Source organism: Cetorhinus maximus, chromosome 23, assembly GCF_964194155.1.
Source record: "Cetorhinus maximus chromosome 23, sCetMax3.hap1.1, whole genome shotgun sequence".
Taxonomy (NCBI): domain Eukaryota; kingdom Metazoa; phylum Chordata; class Chondrichthyes; order Lamniformes; family Cetorhinidae; genus Cetorhinus; species Cetorhinus maximus.
The window spans coordinates 15980461-15994575 of NC_135901.1; the positions used below are offsets into that span (position 1 = coordinate 15980461).

Below are 14115 nucleotides of genomic sequence, written 5' to 3' on the forward strand. Positions count from 1 at the left end.
AACTTGTTCACACTGATCAGAGACCTTTTAAATGTTCTGACTGTGAGAATAGCTTTAAAAGCAGGCGTGAAGTGCTGGCAGACCAACGTACACACACTGGGAAGAGGCCATTCACCTGCTCTGAGTGTGGAAAAGGATTTGTCCATTCCTTCAACCTGCTGAGACACCAGCGAGTTCACACTGGGAAGGGGTTTACCTGCTCCGAGTGTGGGAAAGGATTCACTCAGTCATCTCATCTGGTGAGGCACCAGCGAGTACACTAGTGACTGCAGGGGTTGGATTCTACTGTTATTGCTGCTGTTAATCACATCCAGGACTGGACCATGTTCATTCTGACAGTTGGAGTTTGTTTCTGCTGATGTTAATAATTGAACTGAAGTTTAGTATTCTGGTTATATAGAAAATAAATCAGCTTTGTTTTAAACACATTGTTGTTGATTTTTGTCTTTCCCACCTGAGTGTTTAACATCACCTGGCTGGAGCTCAGAAAGGACAATCTGGGGGAGGATCATACGGCCGGAACAGAACTTCAACCTGGACACAGTCCAGAAGCACGATGGCCACCACATCTTGTCCCTGTTGGATAAAATCAGCATTTATTCCCCATGTAGTTATCTGACCTTTACATTTTGTACAGTTTACACTGATCTCCATGATAACACAGATATTGTGTTTTCTTCTCTCGTTTCTGAATAGTCAATATAAGATTTGTTTCTCCTGATCTATCTAGAAGATCATATGGACTTTTCCAATTGGTCTCCTCAGACCCACCCTGTTTAAAAATGTTTTTAACATGACTTCATCTCCCATTGAACAGTTAATGTAATGGGTGGGGTGGTTCTCCCTGGAGGTGTTGAGATGGGCAGCACCATCTTCTCCACTGCCTGTAGCAGGAAGGATGCTGAGGTTTATTGGAGCTTCTGGAGAAACTGGTCATGAGTTTATTGAGTAGCATTGGAGAGTGGGACAACGGGGGATTCACAATCTGGATGGGCCAACCTGTCTTGAGCTGAAATGGGCTGTGACCAGGGAGTGAACAGGATTGGAGTGAATGGTCAGTAAGATACCAGGCAAGACAGTGATCCAGTCATTTGCCTTAACCAGATTATTATGCCCCTCCATTATAGCTTTTTTCAGTGTTGTTTCTCCAGAGTGATTAATGATCTCGAGCATCCGACTAGATTCTGGATGGTTGTGAAGGTGGAAATATTGTTCCACACCCACAAGATGACAGAGCTGCTGCATTACTTCAGCTGTGAAATGAGAACCATTATCACTCTCTATCCTTTTCAGAAAGCCCCATCTGGTAAATATCTGTTCCCACAAGATTTTAGCTGTATGACTGCATCATTTTTACAGACAGGGAAACCTTCAATCCACCAGGTGAACATCTCAATAGTTACCAGGATATACCAGCTTTGGGTAGTGGGCCTGTATAATCAACCTGCAATGTTTCCCAGGGAACATCATTCAGATGGTATGTGTCCATTAGGACCTTTCATTTCACAGGGCTGGATTAATCTGGGCGCAGATGAGACACAGGTTCAGGTGGTGATGGACATCTTAGTGCATCATTGGATGCCAATAATAATTGTGTAACATATCACGGACTTGAAAAAGAGAAACGTCTCAAATTTCATGCATGAACAAAATTGATTCTTTCCTAAGGCATCGAGGTGTGATTTAATTCAAATCAGAGGCATCCTTGTGATAGAAATCCTCATGATGTAGGATGAGTCCTTTCTTGCTGCGAGGGATGAGGGAAAGTCTTTCTGATGGTGTATGGCCTCTTTGAACACAGTCACATCAGGGTCAGGGTCCTGACACGTTTTTAAATCAGTTAACTGGAGTCTGTTGTATCAGTGCCAATGATTGTGTTTTCGGGTGAATCCCATGGAATCCCCTCTGGAGCAGCTTTCCTGGTGAGTCAGTCTGCCTGGTTATTACCATCACCTTCATCACTAACTCCTGCTGCTGATGTACCTTCACCTTCAAAATAACAATTTGTCCTGCACACTTGCCAGCAATATCCCAAATTGTTTGGAATGGTGGGTGAGTGGTTTCCTTTCTGCTGTGGAGAAGCTGTGTGTTTTTTTTTGCCAGGTTTTCCGTGAGGGAATTACAACCAAAGGAGCTTTGAGAATAGATGGTGATTCTCAGTAACAGTTTGAAGGGCTGTGATGAAGCTGCCCTCAGCTTTCTGGGCTCAATATTGTGGGTATTTAAAAAGGATGTCACAGAGAAGAGAAGGCGCAGCACCCAGTCTGATATGGACCTTGTTCAGAAAACTGAGACCCATCCACATAAGTCCCAGTTGAGACTGCCAGTGGTCTGACTTTAACAGATCCTTTGGACATGGCCTCTTTCACCTGACAAGTAAGTGGGCTTCTTTCACACTGCAACAAGCCAGCCAATTGGCGATTGTGAATTGCGGGATATTAATACCTTTGCTTTGTAACTTCATAACTCATGTACCCTACCACACCAGCGATACTCCCTTAACTTGGCCTTTTTATTAATAATGCCACTGTGGTATGTGGGATGTGTAGAATTTTTGAATAAACTTTGCCAGTTACTCTGTGTGCTTAACTAACCAATGAACCTTTGATAGATGCAAAATATTGAGGATGATTCAAATCTGAAAGAAAATCAGAAAATGCTGGAGAATCTCAGAAGGTCTGGCAGCATCTGTGGAGAGAGAAACAGAGTTAGCATTTCAAATCCATATGACTCTTCTTCAGAGCTGAATGAACCCATGATATCTGCTTAATACACTCAGCAATCAATATTTTCACATGGACGAGTGTGTCTGAGAAGTATCCAACTGGAAAGCCTTTTCCATTCATCTCACGGATTACCACAGCTGATATACATTATCCTGACTCTGCCAGCAGGGCTGTGGAATTAACTGAATAGATATTCCAAAGAGGCAGCACAGGCATAATGGGCCGAATTACTTCTATCTGTGCTGTATCATTCCATACAACTGTAAATATTCAGTATCAGGGAATGGAGAGAGAGAGAGAGGAACCAGTGGCTCTGGGGTTGAACCCAGCCAGTCTCAACATCTTCACGGGAGGGGGGGAGGGGAGGGGGAGGAGGGGGGGGAGGGGAGGGGGAGGAGGGGGCGGGGGGAGGAGAGGAGGGGAGGGGGAGGAGAGGAGGGGAGGGGGAGGAGGGGAGGGGGAGGAGGAGGGGAGGGGGAGGGGAGGAGCGGAGGAGGGGGAGGGGAGGAGCGGAGGAGGGGGAGGGGAGGTGAGGAGGGGAGAGGGTGGAGGGGGCGGGGGGAGAGGGGGAGGGAGAGAAGGAGGAGAGGCGGAGGGGGAGGAGGGGAGGAGGAGAGGCGGAGGGGGAGGAGGGGAGGCGGAGGGGGAAGAGGGGAGGCGGAGGGGGAGGAGGGACAGCAAGAAAAACTTTAAAAGTTCGGTGTTTTCCCAGAGGAGAGCAGTGATTTAAATCAATTCGCGAAGTGGAGCATTTCTGAGCACCCATCCAGTAGGATTTATCTGTGATTTTTAAAATTAACTTATCTTAATTGGGAAACAATTATTTTCGATTCCTTGTCTGGTGTTTCAATGGCGCTGCAGTTACCCAACATTCCCTGCGGATGTGAATGCGCCCTATGTACTCTACAGGAGCCCATTGCGCAGGCGTAGTACTGGAGCATGCGCAGTGTCACTTCGATCAGAGCAGAACGAGTTTTGATGACGCTTTTTTCAGCGGGTGAGAGTCGCGGGGCGGAGGGAGGAATGGAGCCGGGAGTCGGGGTCAGGGGGCTTCATAAACATCTGGTGTAGGCCGCAAGACCGGAATAAGATCTTGCAGGACCCGCGTTTGCAGCTCCGGGGATTTTTCCCGGGAAACAGGCCCAGGTTAACGGCCGCCATGTTGGTTCAGCCGGGAGTCGAGCAAAGGGAGTGGGCGGGGCTTCAGGGTTCCGGTGACCCGGAGAGAAAATAATTGACTCATTGATTTAATTTTCGCTCTGCACAGAGGAGCTGGCCTGGCCCCATGGTCACCATCTTTACAGGGGCAATGTGCTGCGGGTGCATGCGTGGCCATCCTGGTTCAGGCAGCAGGATGCCTGATGCCTGTATTTCCAATACAGAGATTTTAGTGCTATGCTGTGGTTCTTTACTGTGGATCTGAATCCATGTCTATGTTGTGAATTTCTATCTTTGCCTGATCGGGATGGATTTTGGAAACTCCTTTTACAGTGGTTTGGAGGAGGGTTTGAAGACAGAAAACTCAAATCAAGAGAAATATTTGTCTCTTCTGAACTTCTATTCTTTTACAGAGGGTTAGAAGATATGAACATTGCCAGATTTTTCTCTGACTCCAATGCTCCCGAAATCGTTCCAGCTGCAGGCTCCAGCAGATTTTAAATGTCAAAACAGTGAAATTGTTTCAGAGGTGAGTATTTTTGAACATTGATTTACAATACAGAAATTTTAATGCTGTGCTGTGGTTCCATGGCTCCGGGGCTGGTGTGGTTCTTTACTGTGGATCTGAATCCATGTCTGTCCATTGCTCTGTTTGAGCACTGCCCTCCCTAATCATCTCTGTATCATTGTCAAACTTCCTCCACCTCTAATAATGGGTGTATTTGAACCATATTTGTTATTTAACTGTGATTTCCACCAACTGTTTCTAAATGAGGTTTCCGCTGCTGCCCATCCCCCGGCCATTCACTCCTGATTTACCAGCTTTATCTTTCTATGGTCAGGAATTGTTTATCTTTCATTCGAGATAATTCCCCTTCCACTTCTGAGTTTATATTGACCATCAAATTCTGTCCCGTTTTCATCCTGGGAGTTGCGGAGCTTGAAGTCTGGACAACTGAAAGAGCAGCCATCAATGGCAGAATGATTAAAATTGAGAATCCTTTTAAATGCCCTCTGAATGATGGCAGTTAGGGGTGGGCAATAAATGCTGGCCTAGCCAATGACACCCACATCCCATGAACAAAAAGAACACTGGAATTGGATGAGTGCAGAGCTCTCAGAGGGTTGTGTCGCTGGAGGAGATTACAGAGATCGGGATGATCCCAGCCATGGAAGGATTTTAAATCAAGGATGACAGCTTTCAAATTTTTGTGCTTCTTGAACAGGAGCCTTTGTAGGTCAGTGAGCACAGGGGTGATGGGTGAACACGATTTGGTGTGAATGAGGACATGGGCAGCAGAGTGTTGATGACCTCAAAATTACAGGGAGGTTGAATGTGGGAAGTTGCCCGGGCGTGTGTTAGGGTAGTTAAGTCAAGAGGGAACAAAGGAATGGTTGAGAGTTTCAGCAGCAGAGGAGCTGAGACTGGGGTGGAGTTGGGCAATGTTACTGAGATAGAAATAGGCAGCTTTGGTGATGATGCAGATATGTGGTTAGAAGCACATCTCAGGGTCAAATATTAGACCAACGCTGTAAAAAGTCTGGTTCAACTCCAATTGTTAAGGAGAGGGATCGACTGGGTTGCTAGGGAGTGGAGGTTGTGTGGGGACTGAAGAATATGGCCTCCCTCTTCCCAATATTTAGTTAGAAGAAATTTCCATTCATCCAGTACTGGATGTCAGCCAAGTCAGAGTGATGTGTGACTTAGAGGTGATGGTGTACACCTGCTACTCTGGTCCTTCTAGCTAGAGGAGTTTGGTGGTTTGGGATGTTCTGTCAAAGTTCTGGTTAAGTTGTAGGTAAATATAACCCCTCAACTTCATCTCCTGCCTCTCCCATCTCTATCTCTCTCTCTCTCCTTCCAAAGGGTCTTGTGTAGAGCCAGTCTGGGTGGCAGATCCCCTTCACTGAAGGATATTTGTGAACCAGTTGGGATTTTATGGCAGCCCACCAGTTTTCATGGTCACTTTCTCCTGGTGCTGGCACTGCAAATTACCAGATTCATTCAGCTGCATTTCACAACCTGCTTTTGTATTTTTTCTGATTCTCTCTCACTCCTTTTTTTCTGTTTTTAATCAATTTCACAAGGTATTGGAAGGGGAGGCTTTGCATTCATAAACTCACACCCAACATCATATCAGGACCTGATGAAGTCACCTAATTTATTCTAACCTGCGCATAATTGGAGTTTGAACATGGAAGGAAATAGCACCATTCATAGTGGGGAGAAACCGTACACGGGTTCTGTGTGTGGACAAGGCTTCAGCCAATCACCTGGGCTGTCAAAACAAAAACACTGCCACACCGGGGAGAAACTGTGGAAATGCGGGGACTGTGGGAAGGGATTCAGTTACCCATCCAGGCTGGAAACTCATCAGTGCAGTCACACCAGGGAGAGGCTGTTCTCCTGCTCCATGTGTGAGAAGGGATTCACTAAGTCTTCACACCTGTCGACTCACAAGCGAGTTCACACTGGGGAGAGGCTGTTCCCCTGCTCTGACTGTGGGAAGGAATTCACTCAGTTATCCACTTTGCTGACACATCAGCGAGTTCACACTGGAGAGAGGCCGTTCACCTGCTCCAACTGTGGGAAGAGATTCACTCAGTCATCAAATTTGTTGAAACACCAGCGAGTCCACACTGACACGAGACCTTTTCAATGCCCAGAGTGTGGGAAGTGTTATAAAAATTCCAGTGGACTGTTGTACCATCAACGTGTTCACAATGACGAGAGACCATTCAGGTGCTCTCACTGTGGGACTGGGTTCAGACGATCATCTATCCTCACTGTACACCAGCGAATTCACACTGGGGAGAAACCGTTCACCTGCTCAGAGTGTGAGAAGGGAATTCACTCAGTCATCCCACTTGCTGAAGCACCAGCAGGTTCACAAGTAACTACAGTGATTGGATTTTGCTGCTAATTACATCCAGGACTGAACCCTGTTTATTGGGGTCTGTTTCTGCGGATGTTAATAAACTCCAGACCAGTTATAGGTGGTGATATTCTGGATAAAGTCAAATAAATCAGCCTTCTGTTAAACACAGTGCATCGGGTCATTTTAATATCTCTGACACAAGTTAGTTCCTTTTGAAGTGCTCTCCCTTTTCCTCTCCATCCTCATCTCATGGAGCTTCTTTGTCACTAAGATTGAGACAATCCGATCAGCTGCCTCTGCTGCTTCCATCTCTTCCATTAGTCCACTGCCACAAATGGTAACTAGAGTTTCCCCCTTGTCTGAGCCTTGAACCTGCTTCATGGATCCAATGACATGATGGATCCAGTGGCCTCATTCTGGAACATAAATATTTCTTATTGCTTCATTGTTGCAATGTTTAAAAACAAAACTTCCTTTGTTGATCTGTGGATTTGTTCAATGAGATGTTTGTAAAAGGTAATAGTGGAGAAATATTGAGAGTTTTCAGTGTGGGACAGAAGTGAAATGGATCAACGGAGAAGCAACACATTTCCAATCAGAGTAGAAATAGATGACAGATACAGAATGGCTCTTCCACCTTGTGTTTCTTCACTATCTCCATTACTATCACTTTTTACCTTGCATCACCATCCTTTTGTTATTTAATCTCTCCTGCCTTCCACGAAATCATAAACCTTCTCTTCAGTTCTTTCCCCTCCCCCTTTCCCTGTCCGTGAACTTTCTCAAAATCAGTAACACCTCTAACTTTTTTCCGGTTCTATGAAAGTTCAGCGACCTGAACCGTTAAATGTTTCACTGTCCACAGACTCGGTTTGACCACAGAGTATGCCCAGCATTTCCTGTTTGTGAAATAGAACGAGAGATTTATGGCCTCTGTCTGAACTTTATGACACTGATATCTGTAGTGTCGTGGTTATCACATTATCTTTCCACACAAAAGCCGCTGATAACCTTTTATCCAAACCAGAAGAATTTAGAGATTTAATAGTTTACAAGGCAAGTACAGAGTCAGGAAAAATAGAGGTGGAGAGGAGAAAGGAACAAACAGAACAAAAACAGAATTACCTGGAAAAACTCAGCAGGTCTGGCAGCATCGGCGGAGAAGAAATCAGTTAATGTTTCGAGCCTTCATGGCCCTTCGGCAGAACTGAAGCATAGTTAGGAGAAGGGAGAAATATAAACTGGTTTAAGGTTGGGGGGGGGGCGGGGGGGGGGTGGGGGAAGAGGGAATTTGAGGGTGTGGTGATTGTGGAGATAAGCAGTGATAGGAGCAGATAATCAAAAGATGTCACTGCTTATCTCCACAATCACCACACCCTCAACTTCCCTCTTCCACCCCCCCCCCCCCCCACCTTAAACCAGTTTATATTTCTCCCTTCTCCTAACTATGCTTCAGTTCTGCCGAAGGGCCATGAAGGCTCGAAACGTTAACTGATTTCTTCTCCGCCGATGCTGCCAGACCTGCTGAGTTTTTCCAGGTAATTCTGTTTTTGTTTTGGATTTCCAGCATCTGCAGTAGCTTTTAGCTTTTTGTTTTTATAAAGGAACAAACAGTCTCATGATAGCATTGAAGGATGGAGTGATTAAATGACAAAGGGAATGATGATTCAAAGCAAAATTGGGTGATAAGGAGACAAGTAAATAAACTAATGGGACAAGTGAAGAAACAATAGACTGGTCCAGAGGAGGTATAAATGGAAACAGCAGAACCAATACCAGCACCTACTCTCGGAAAAGATAGGAGTGGTGGTGATGATCTGAAATTGGTGAAATGAATGTGGAGTCGGGAAGGTTGTAAAGTGCCTGATCAAAGATGAGCCGCTGTTCCTTGAGTTTCCATTGAGCTTCATTGGAACAGCACAAGAAGCTGAGGAGAGAGAGGTCAGAGTGAGCTGGAGAATTAAAAGGGTAAAAGACCAAAAGCTCAGGATCACACTTGCAGATGGAATGATGATGTTTTGCAAGGCAATCGCCCAATCTGGATTTAGTCTCTTCAATTTAGAGAAGACCAAATTGTGAGGGGTGAATACAAAACAGCGAATTGCAAGGAGTACAAGTAAATCACTGAGTCACTTGGAAAGTGTGTTTGTGGCCCAGGAACACGGGAAGGGAGGAGGTGAAAGGGCAGGTGCTGCATCTGCGGTGCTCACATGGAAATGATTCACAGTGATGTTCATAAGAACACAAGAAATAGGAGCAGGGATATACTATCCAGCTTTTGAGCCTGCTCCATCATTAAATGATCTTACACCTCAACTCTAGTTTCCTGCCCTATTCCCAAATCCATTGATTCCCCCAGTATCCAAATATTCTTGGATTTCCATCTTGGAATATATTCAAGACAAAAAGTAATCGATTCAAGTCAAATTTTAATCTAGAAAATGCAGAGAGGAGGCAGACACAGTTTGAAATTCTGTCCTCTTGCTCTTGTCAATCTTATGAATGGAACTGTATCCTGGCCTGGTGTCACTGCACTGAAATCCAGTCATTCTCCAACATGTTATGTTTAATGTCGCATTGATGGATTAAGAGTGAAAATTGCCCGGCCTTCACCGTAAGGGCAAGAGACAACTTTGCAGATGCTCCATAGTGTTACAGACCAGCTGCTTGGAGGCGATGGCATAGTGGTATTGTCACTGGACTAGAAATCTGGAGACCCGGGGTAAGGCTCTGGGGACCCAGGTCTGAACCCCACCATGGCAGATGGTGGAATTTGAATTCAATTGGAATTGGAATTAAAAGCCTAATGATAACCATGAAACCCTTCTTGATTGTTGTAAAAACCCATCTGCTTCACTCATGCCCTTTAAGAAGGTAATCTGCTGCCCTGACCTGGTGTGGCCTACATGTGACTCCAGACCCACAGCAATGTGGTTTACTCTTAAATGCTCTCTTAACAAGGGCAATTAAGGATGGTTAATAAATGCTGGCCCACATCCTATTAACGAATAAAAAAAATTCAGCTAATGGGATAATGTCTGAAATGGAGGATGGTGAATAATAGCTGGAAACACAGACCTCCCTCCCACTGCAGTACTGCTCCTTCCAATATGAAAGCATTTGGTTGGCAAAAGATTGTTTGCCAGCTGAATGTGGAAATAACACAGCAGCACAGTCACACTGGAGATTTACTGAAGGGATTTACTCGGTTTCCCCACGTGCCAATATTCCAGCTTTAAAGGTTCAAAGGATTTGATCCACCATCAGTGCATTCTTAATGCGGTTTAAGTGTTCCATGGTTGGGAAAAAAATCACTTCTTCATCCCATCTGCTGAGGCTCCTAACTGTAGGGGGTTAAGTTCGCACCTAACTGTAGAGGTTTGCTCAGTTGTTTAATACAGCCAGGACTGAACTCTTGCTGGAGGACAGTGCACGTTGGTTGTTGTAGCAATGGATTTTATAGCTTGGTCGTTTGGCTCCAATTGTAATCGGGTCACAAAATAAAATTTTCGACTCAACAAAATCACCCTGCAATATGGCAGGGACCTTACCCAGAATTCGCAGCGGATCAGAATGTGCCCTATTTTCACTACAGGAACTCCCCACGCAGGCGCAGTGCCGGGCAGTGAGTGGAGCCGGCGCAGTGCCGGGCATTGAGTGGAGCAGGCGCAGTGAGTGGAGCACGGGCAGTGCTGGGCAGTGAGTGGAGCAGACGCAGTGAGCGAAGCAGGCGCAGTGCCGGGCAGTGAGTGGAGCACGGGCAGTGAGTGGAGCACGGGCAGTGAGTGGAGCACGGGCAGTGAGTGGAGCCGGCGCAGTGCTGGGCAGTGAGTGGAGCACGGGCAGTGAGTGGAGCAGGCGCAGTGCCGGGCAGTGAGTGGAGCACGGGCAGTGAGTGGAGCAGGCGCAGTGCCGGGCAGTGAGTGGAGCACGGGCAGTGAGTGGAGCAGGCGCAGTGACTGGAGCCGGCGCAGTGCTGGGCAGTGAGTGGAGCACGGGCAGTGAGCGAAGCAGGCGCAGTGCCGGGCAGTGAGTGGAGCACGGGCAGTGAGTGGAGCAGGCGCAGTGCCGGGCAGTGAGCGAAGCAGGCGCAGTGCCGGGCAGTGAGTGGAGCAGGCGCAGTGCCGGGCAGTGAGTGGAGCACGGGCAGTGAGTGGAGCAGGCGCAGTGCCGGGCAGTGAGCGAAGCAGGCGCAGTGCCGGGCAGTGAGTGGAGCAGGCGCAGTGAGTGGAGCAGGCGCAGTGAGTGGAGCCGGCGCAGTGCCGGGCAGTGAGTGGAGCAGGCGCAGTGAGTGGAGCGCGGGCAGTGAGTGGAGCCGGCGCAGTGCCGGGCAGTGAGTGGAGCAGGCGCAATGAGTGGAGCCGGCGCAGTGCTGGGCAGTGAGTGGAGCACGGGCAGTGAGTGGAGCCGGCGCAGTGCCGGGCAGTGAGTGGAGCAGGCGCAGTGAGTGGAGCCGGCGCAGTGCCGAGCAGTGAGTGGAGCAGGCGCAGTGCCGGGCAGTGAGTGGAGCAGGCGCAGTGAGCGGAGCACGGGCAGTGAGTGGAGCAGGCGCAGTGAGTGGAGCACGGGCAGTGCGTGGAGCAGGCGCAGTGAGTGGAGCACGGGCAATGAGTGGAGCAGGCGCAGTGCCGGGCAGTGAGTGGAGCACGGGCAGAGTGGAGCCGGCGCAGTGCTGGGCAGTGACTGGCGCATGCGCAGTTGGGGCTGTTCCCGGGGACAGACGGAAGGGCTGGAGGCGGCGCGTGCTGCAGAGTAATAGAGCCGCTGGCTGTGGGAGGAATAGAGCCAGCGGACTGGGCAGGGAGCTTCCAGAAACACCCGCTGGAGGCCTGCAGCCCCGAATAAGGAGCTCCCGGTCCGAGCTGCGGGACATCCGCACGATGACAGAAGCATTAAATTTGTCCCCACATTCAATGCAGGATTGAAGTGAACCCAGGCAGAGGAGAGGGAGGGAGAAAACTGGGAGTGGAGGAAAGAAATGGTGGAGATGGTGAGATGGGTTTGGATTTCAGCCCAGGGAGGAGGGAGAGTGTGTGGGACGGGGATTTACAGCTTTGGGGCAACAAGAGAGGAAGAAATGTTGCATAGAAACGAGAATTGTCTGTTCTGAATTTCTGTCCTGTATTTACAGTGATGACCCAAGTGTTAAATTACAAGGTGAGATGACATAAAACAGCCACAGAATCATAATGGCACAGAGGAGGCTATTCGGCCCATTGTGTCCATACATTGAGGTGGGAGAGTGTGCGGGAAAGGGATTTGCATCTTTGAGGGATCAAGAAAAAATATTCCATAGATATTAGTTTATTTGATAAATTTATATCCTGACTGACATAACTTTTGTAATCTCTTTTTACATGCTTTTTGAAGGGGACAATTTACAGACACGAAACTCAAAACAAACATGACGTCACAATCTGACAGAGTCACTCGATTCATCATCAGCCTTTGAATGTGGAAGGAGTGATGTTTGTCTGTTCTGTCTAAGGGAAAATATTTCAAACATCAGCATGACTGGAAGAACACCGAGACACATACACTCCCGAGTGAGCCTGTCCCAGTGCACTGACTGTGGAAAGAGCTTTCACCAGTTACACAGCCTGAAAAAGCATCTCAGTATTCACAGTGGGGAGAAATTTTACATGTGTTGTGCGTGTGGATGAGTGTCCAGTGTGTTCAGCTGATCATCCAACCTGGAGAATCACAAGGACGTCCACAGCATGGAGAAACCATGCAAATGCGGGCAATGTGGGAAGGGATTCACTTGTCCAACTAAGCTGAAAAGTCATCAACGCACTCACACTGAGGAGAGGCCGTTCACCTGCTCCAAGTGTGGGAAGGGATTCACTCAGTTCTCTGCCCTCCAGTCACACCAGCAAGCTCACACAGACGAGAGACCATTCAGCTGCACTGACTGTGGAAAGAGGTTCAGGTGTTCATCTAACCTCACTGTACACCAGAGAATTCATACTGGGGAGCGGCCATTCACCTGCTCCAAGTGTGGAAAGGGATTCATTAATTCATCCCACCTACTGACACACCAGCGAGTTCACACTGGGGAGAGGCCATTCACCTGCTTCGAGTGTGGGAAAGGATTCGCTCAGTCAAACAACCTGCTGTCACACCAGCGCGTTCACACTGGGGAGAGGCCATTCTCCTGCTCCGTGTGTGGGAAGGGATTCACCCAGTCATCTAACCTGATGAAACACCAGCGCGTCCATAAGTGATTACAAGGGTTGGATTCTGCTGTTATTGCTGCTGTTAATCACGTCCAGGACTGATTGTCTGACAATATTAAGTTTTTTTCTGCTGATGTTAATATTCCCTCTCACTAACTGGCTGGAGTTTAATATCCTGGAGATGCCACTGATTTTCGCGGCTGCAGTGTCTCTTTTCAAAAGCACCATCTGTGACCTTTCACCTTAATTCATTGTCTTTCACCAGGAACTCATTTAAAATAAAATTATGAACTTTTACTTCAATCCTAAATTGATCTTTGATGGAAAATCTACAATTCAGTGTCTGAAAGGTTCCACTGATGAACATCCCCAATTAGAAAGTGCTGATTAACCCTTGATGACAATCCTTACTGACTTACACATTCTTCACAGTGACACCTCCATTATGAAATTAAATTATCAAGGACCATGAAATAAAACAGTAAAATATTTTTCAGGCACATCAATAAAAGAGGAAGCCAATGACGTGAATTGGACCATTAAGGGACAGACAGGATAATACCACTGGTGATGATAGAGAGATGGCAGAAATATTCAATAATTGTTTTGCCTTGTTTCCCAGGAAGAGAGAACAAAGAAACATAATTTTAATGATGAGATGAGTAATGAGATAAGTTCATTTAAAGCCAAGAAAGGATGTGTTTATTAAACTAATAAAATGCAAAGGAGATACAGTGGTCCAGATGGATTGACTTCAGAAACTTTAAAAGAATCTAGGGAAGAGATAGTTCAGGCAGTACTGCTCATAATTCATTCACAAAGGTGTAGCACCAGAGGAACATATGAACATACATCCAGAGGACTGGTGGATAGCTAATGTTATTCCTGTATTTAAGACGGGGGACAGAACATGCCCATGGAATGTCAGGTCAATCAGCTTAACACAGGAAAGATAATGTAAACCTTATGAAAAGAAGGAATCGAAGAACATCTAGAAATGAGAATGAATATTCAGAATGGATTTCAAAAGGGAAAGTCTTGTCCAACCAACCCTATTGAATGTTTTGAGGAGGTAATGAAGAGAATAGACAATGACAGTGCTGTCAATGTAATTCATCTGGATTTCGATAAGATGCCCCATATTAGACTAATGAATAGGGTCAGAGAATGTGG

The 14115-nt window shown here is 46.9% G+C and overlaps 1 protein-coding gene across 1 annotated transcript; it reads left to right on the forward strand.

Moving 5' to 3' along the window:
* Window positions 1-12211: 12211 nt before the first annotated feature.
* Window positions 12212-13245, forward strand: LOC144697278 (uncharacterized). The gene has a single exon (XM_078569226.1). It carries the CDS (start codon window positions 12484-12486, stop codon window positions 12988-12990), a length of 507 nt encoding a protein of 168 aa, XP_078425352.1. The 5' UTR covers window positions 12212-12483; the 3' UTR covers window positions 12991-13245.
* The last annotated feature ends 870 nt before the right edge of the window (window positions 13246-14115 follow it).

What these genes read in the sequence shown, in the direction of transcription:
- LOC144697278 (XM_078569226.1), top strand. Translation starts at nt 12,484, where the DNA reads ATGGAGAAACCATGCAAATGCGGGCAATGTGGGAAGGGATTCACTTGT.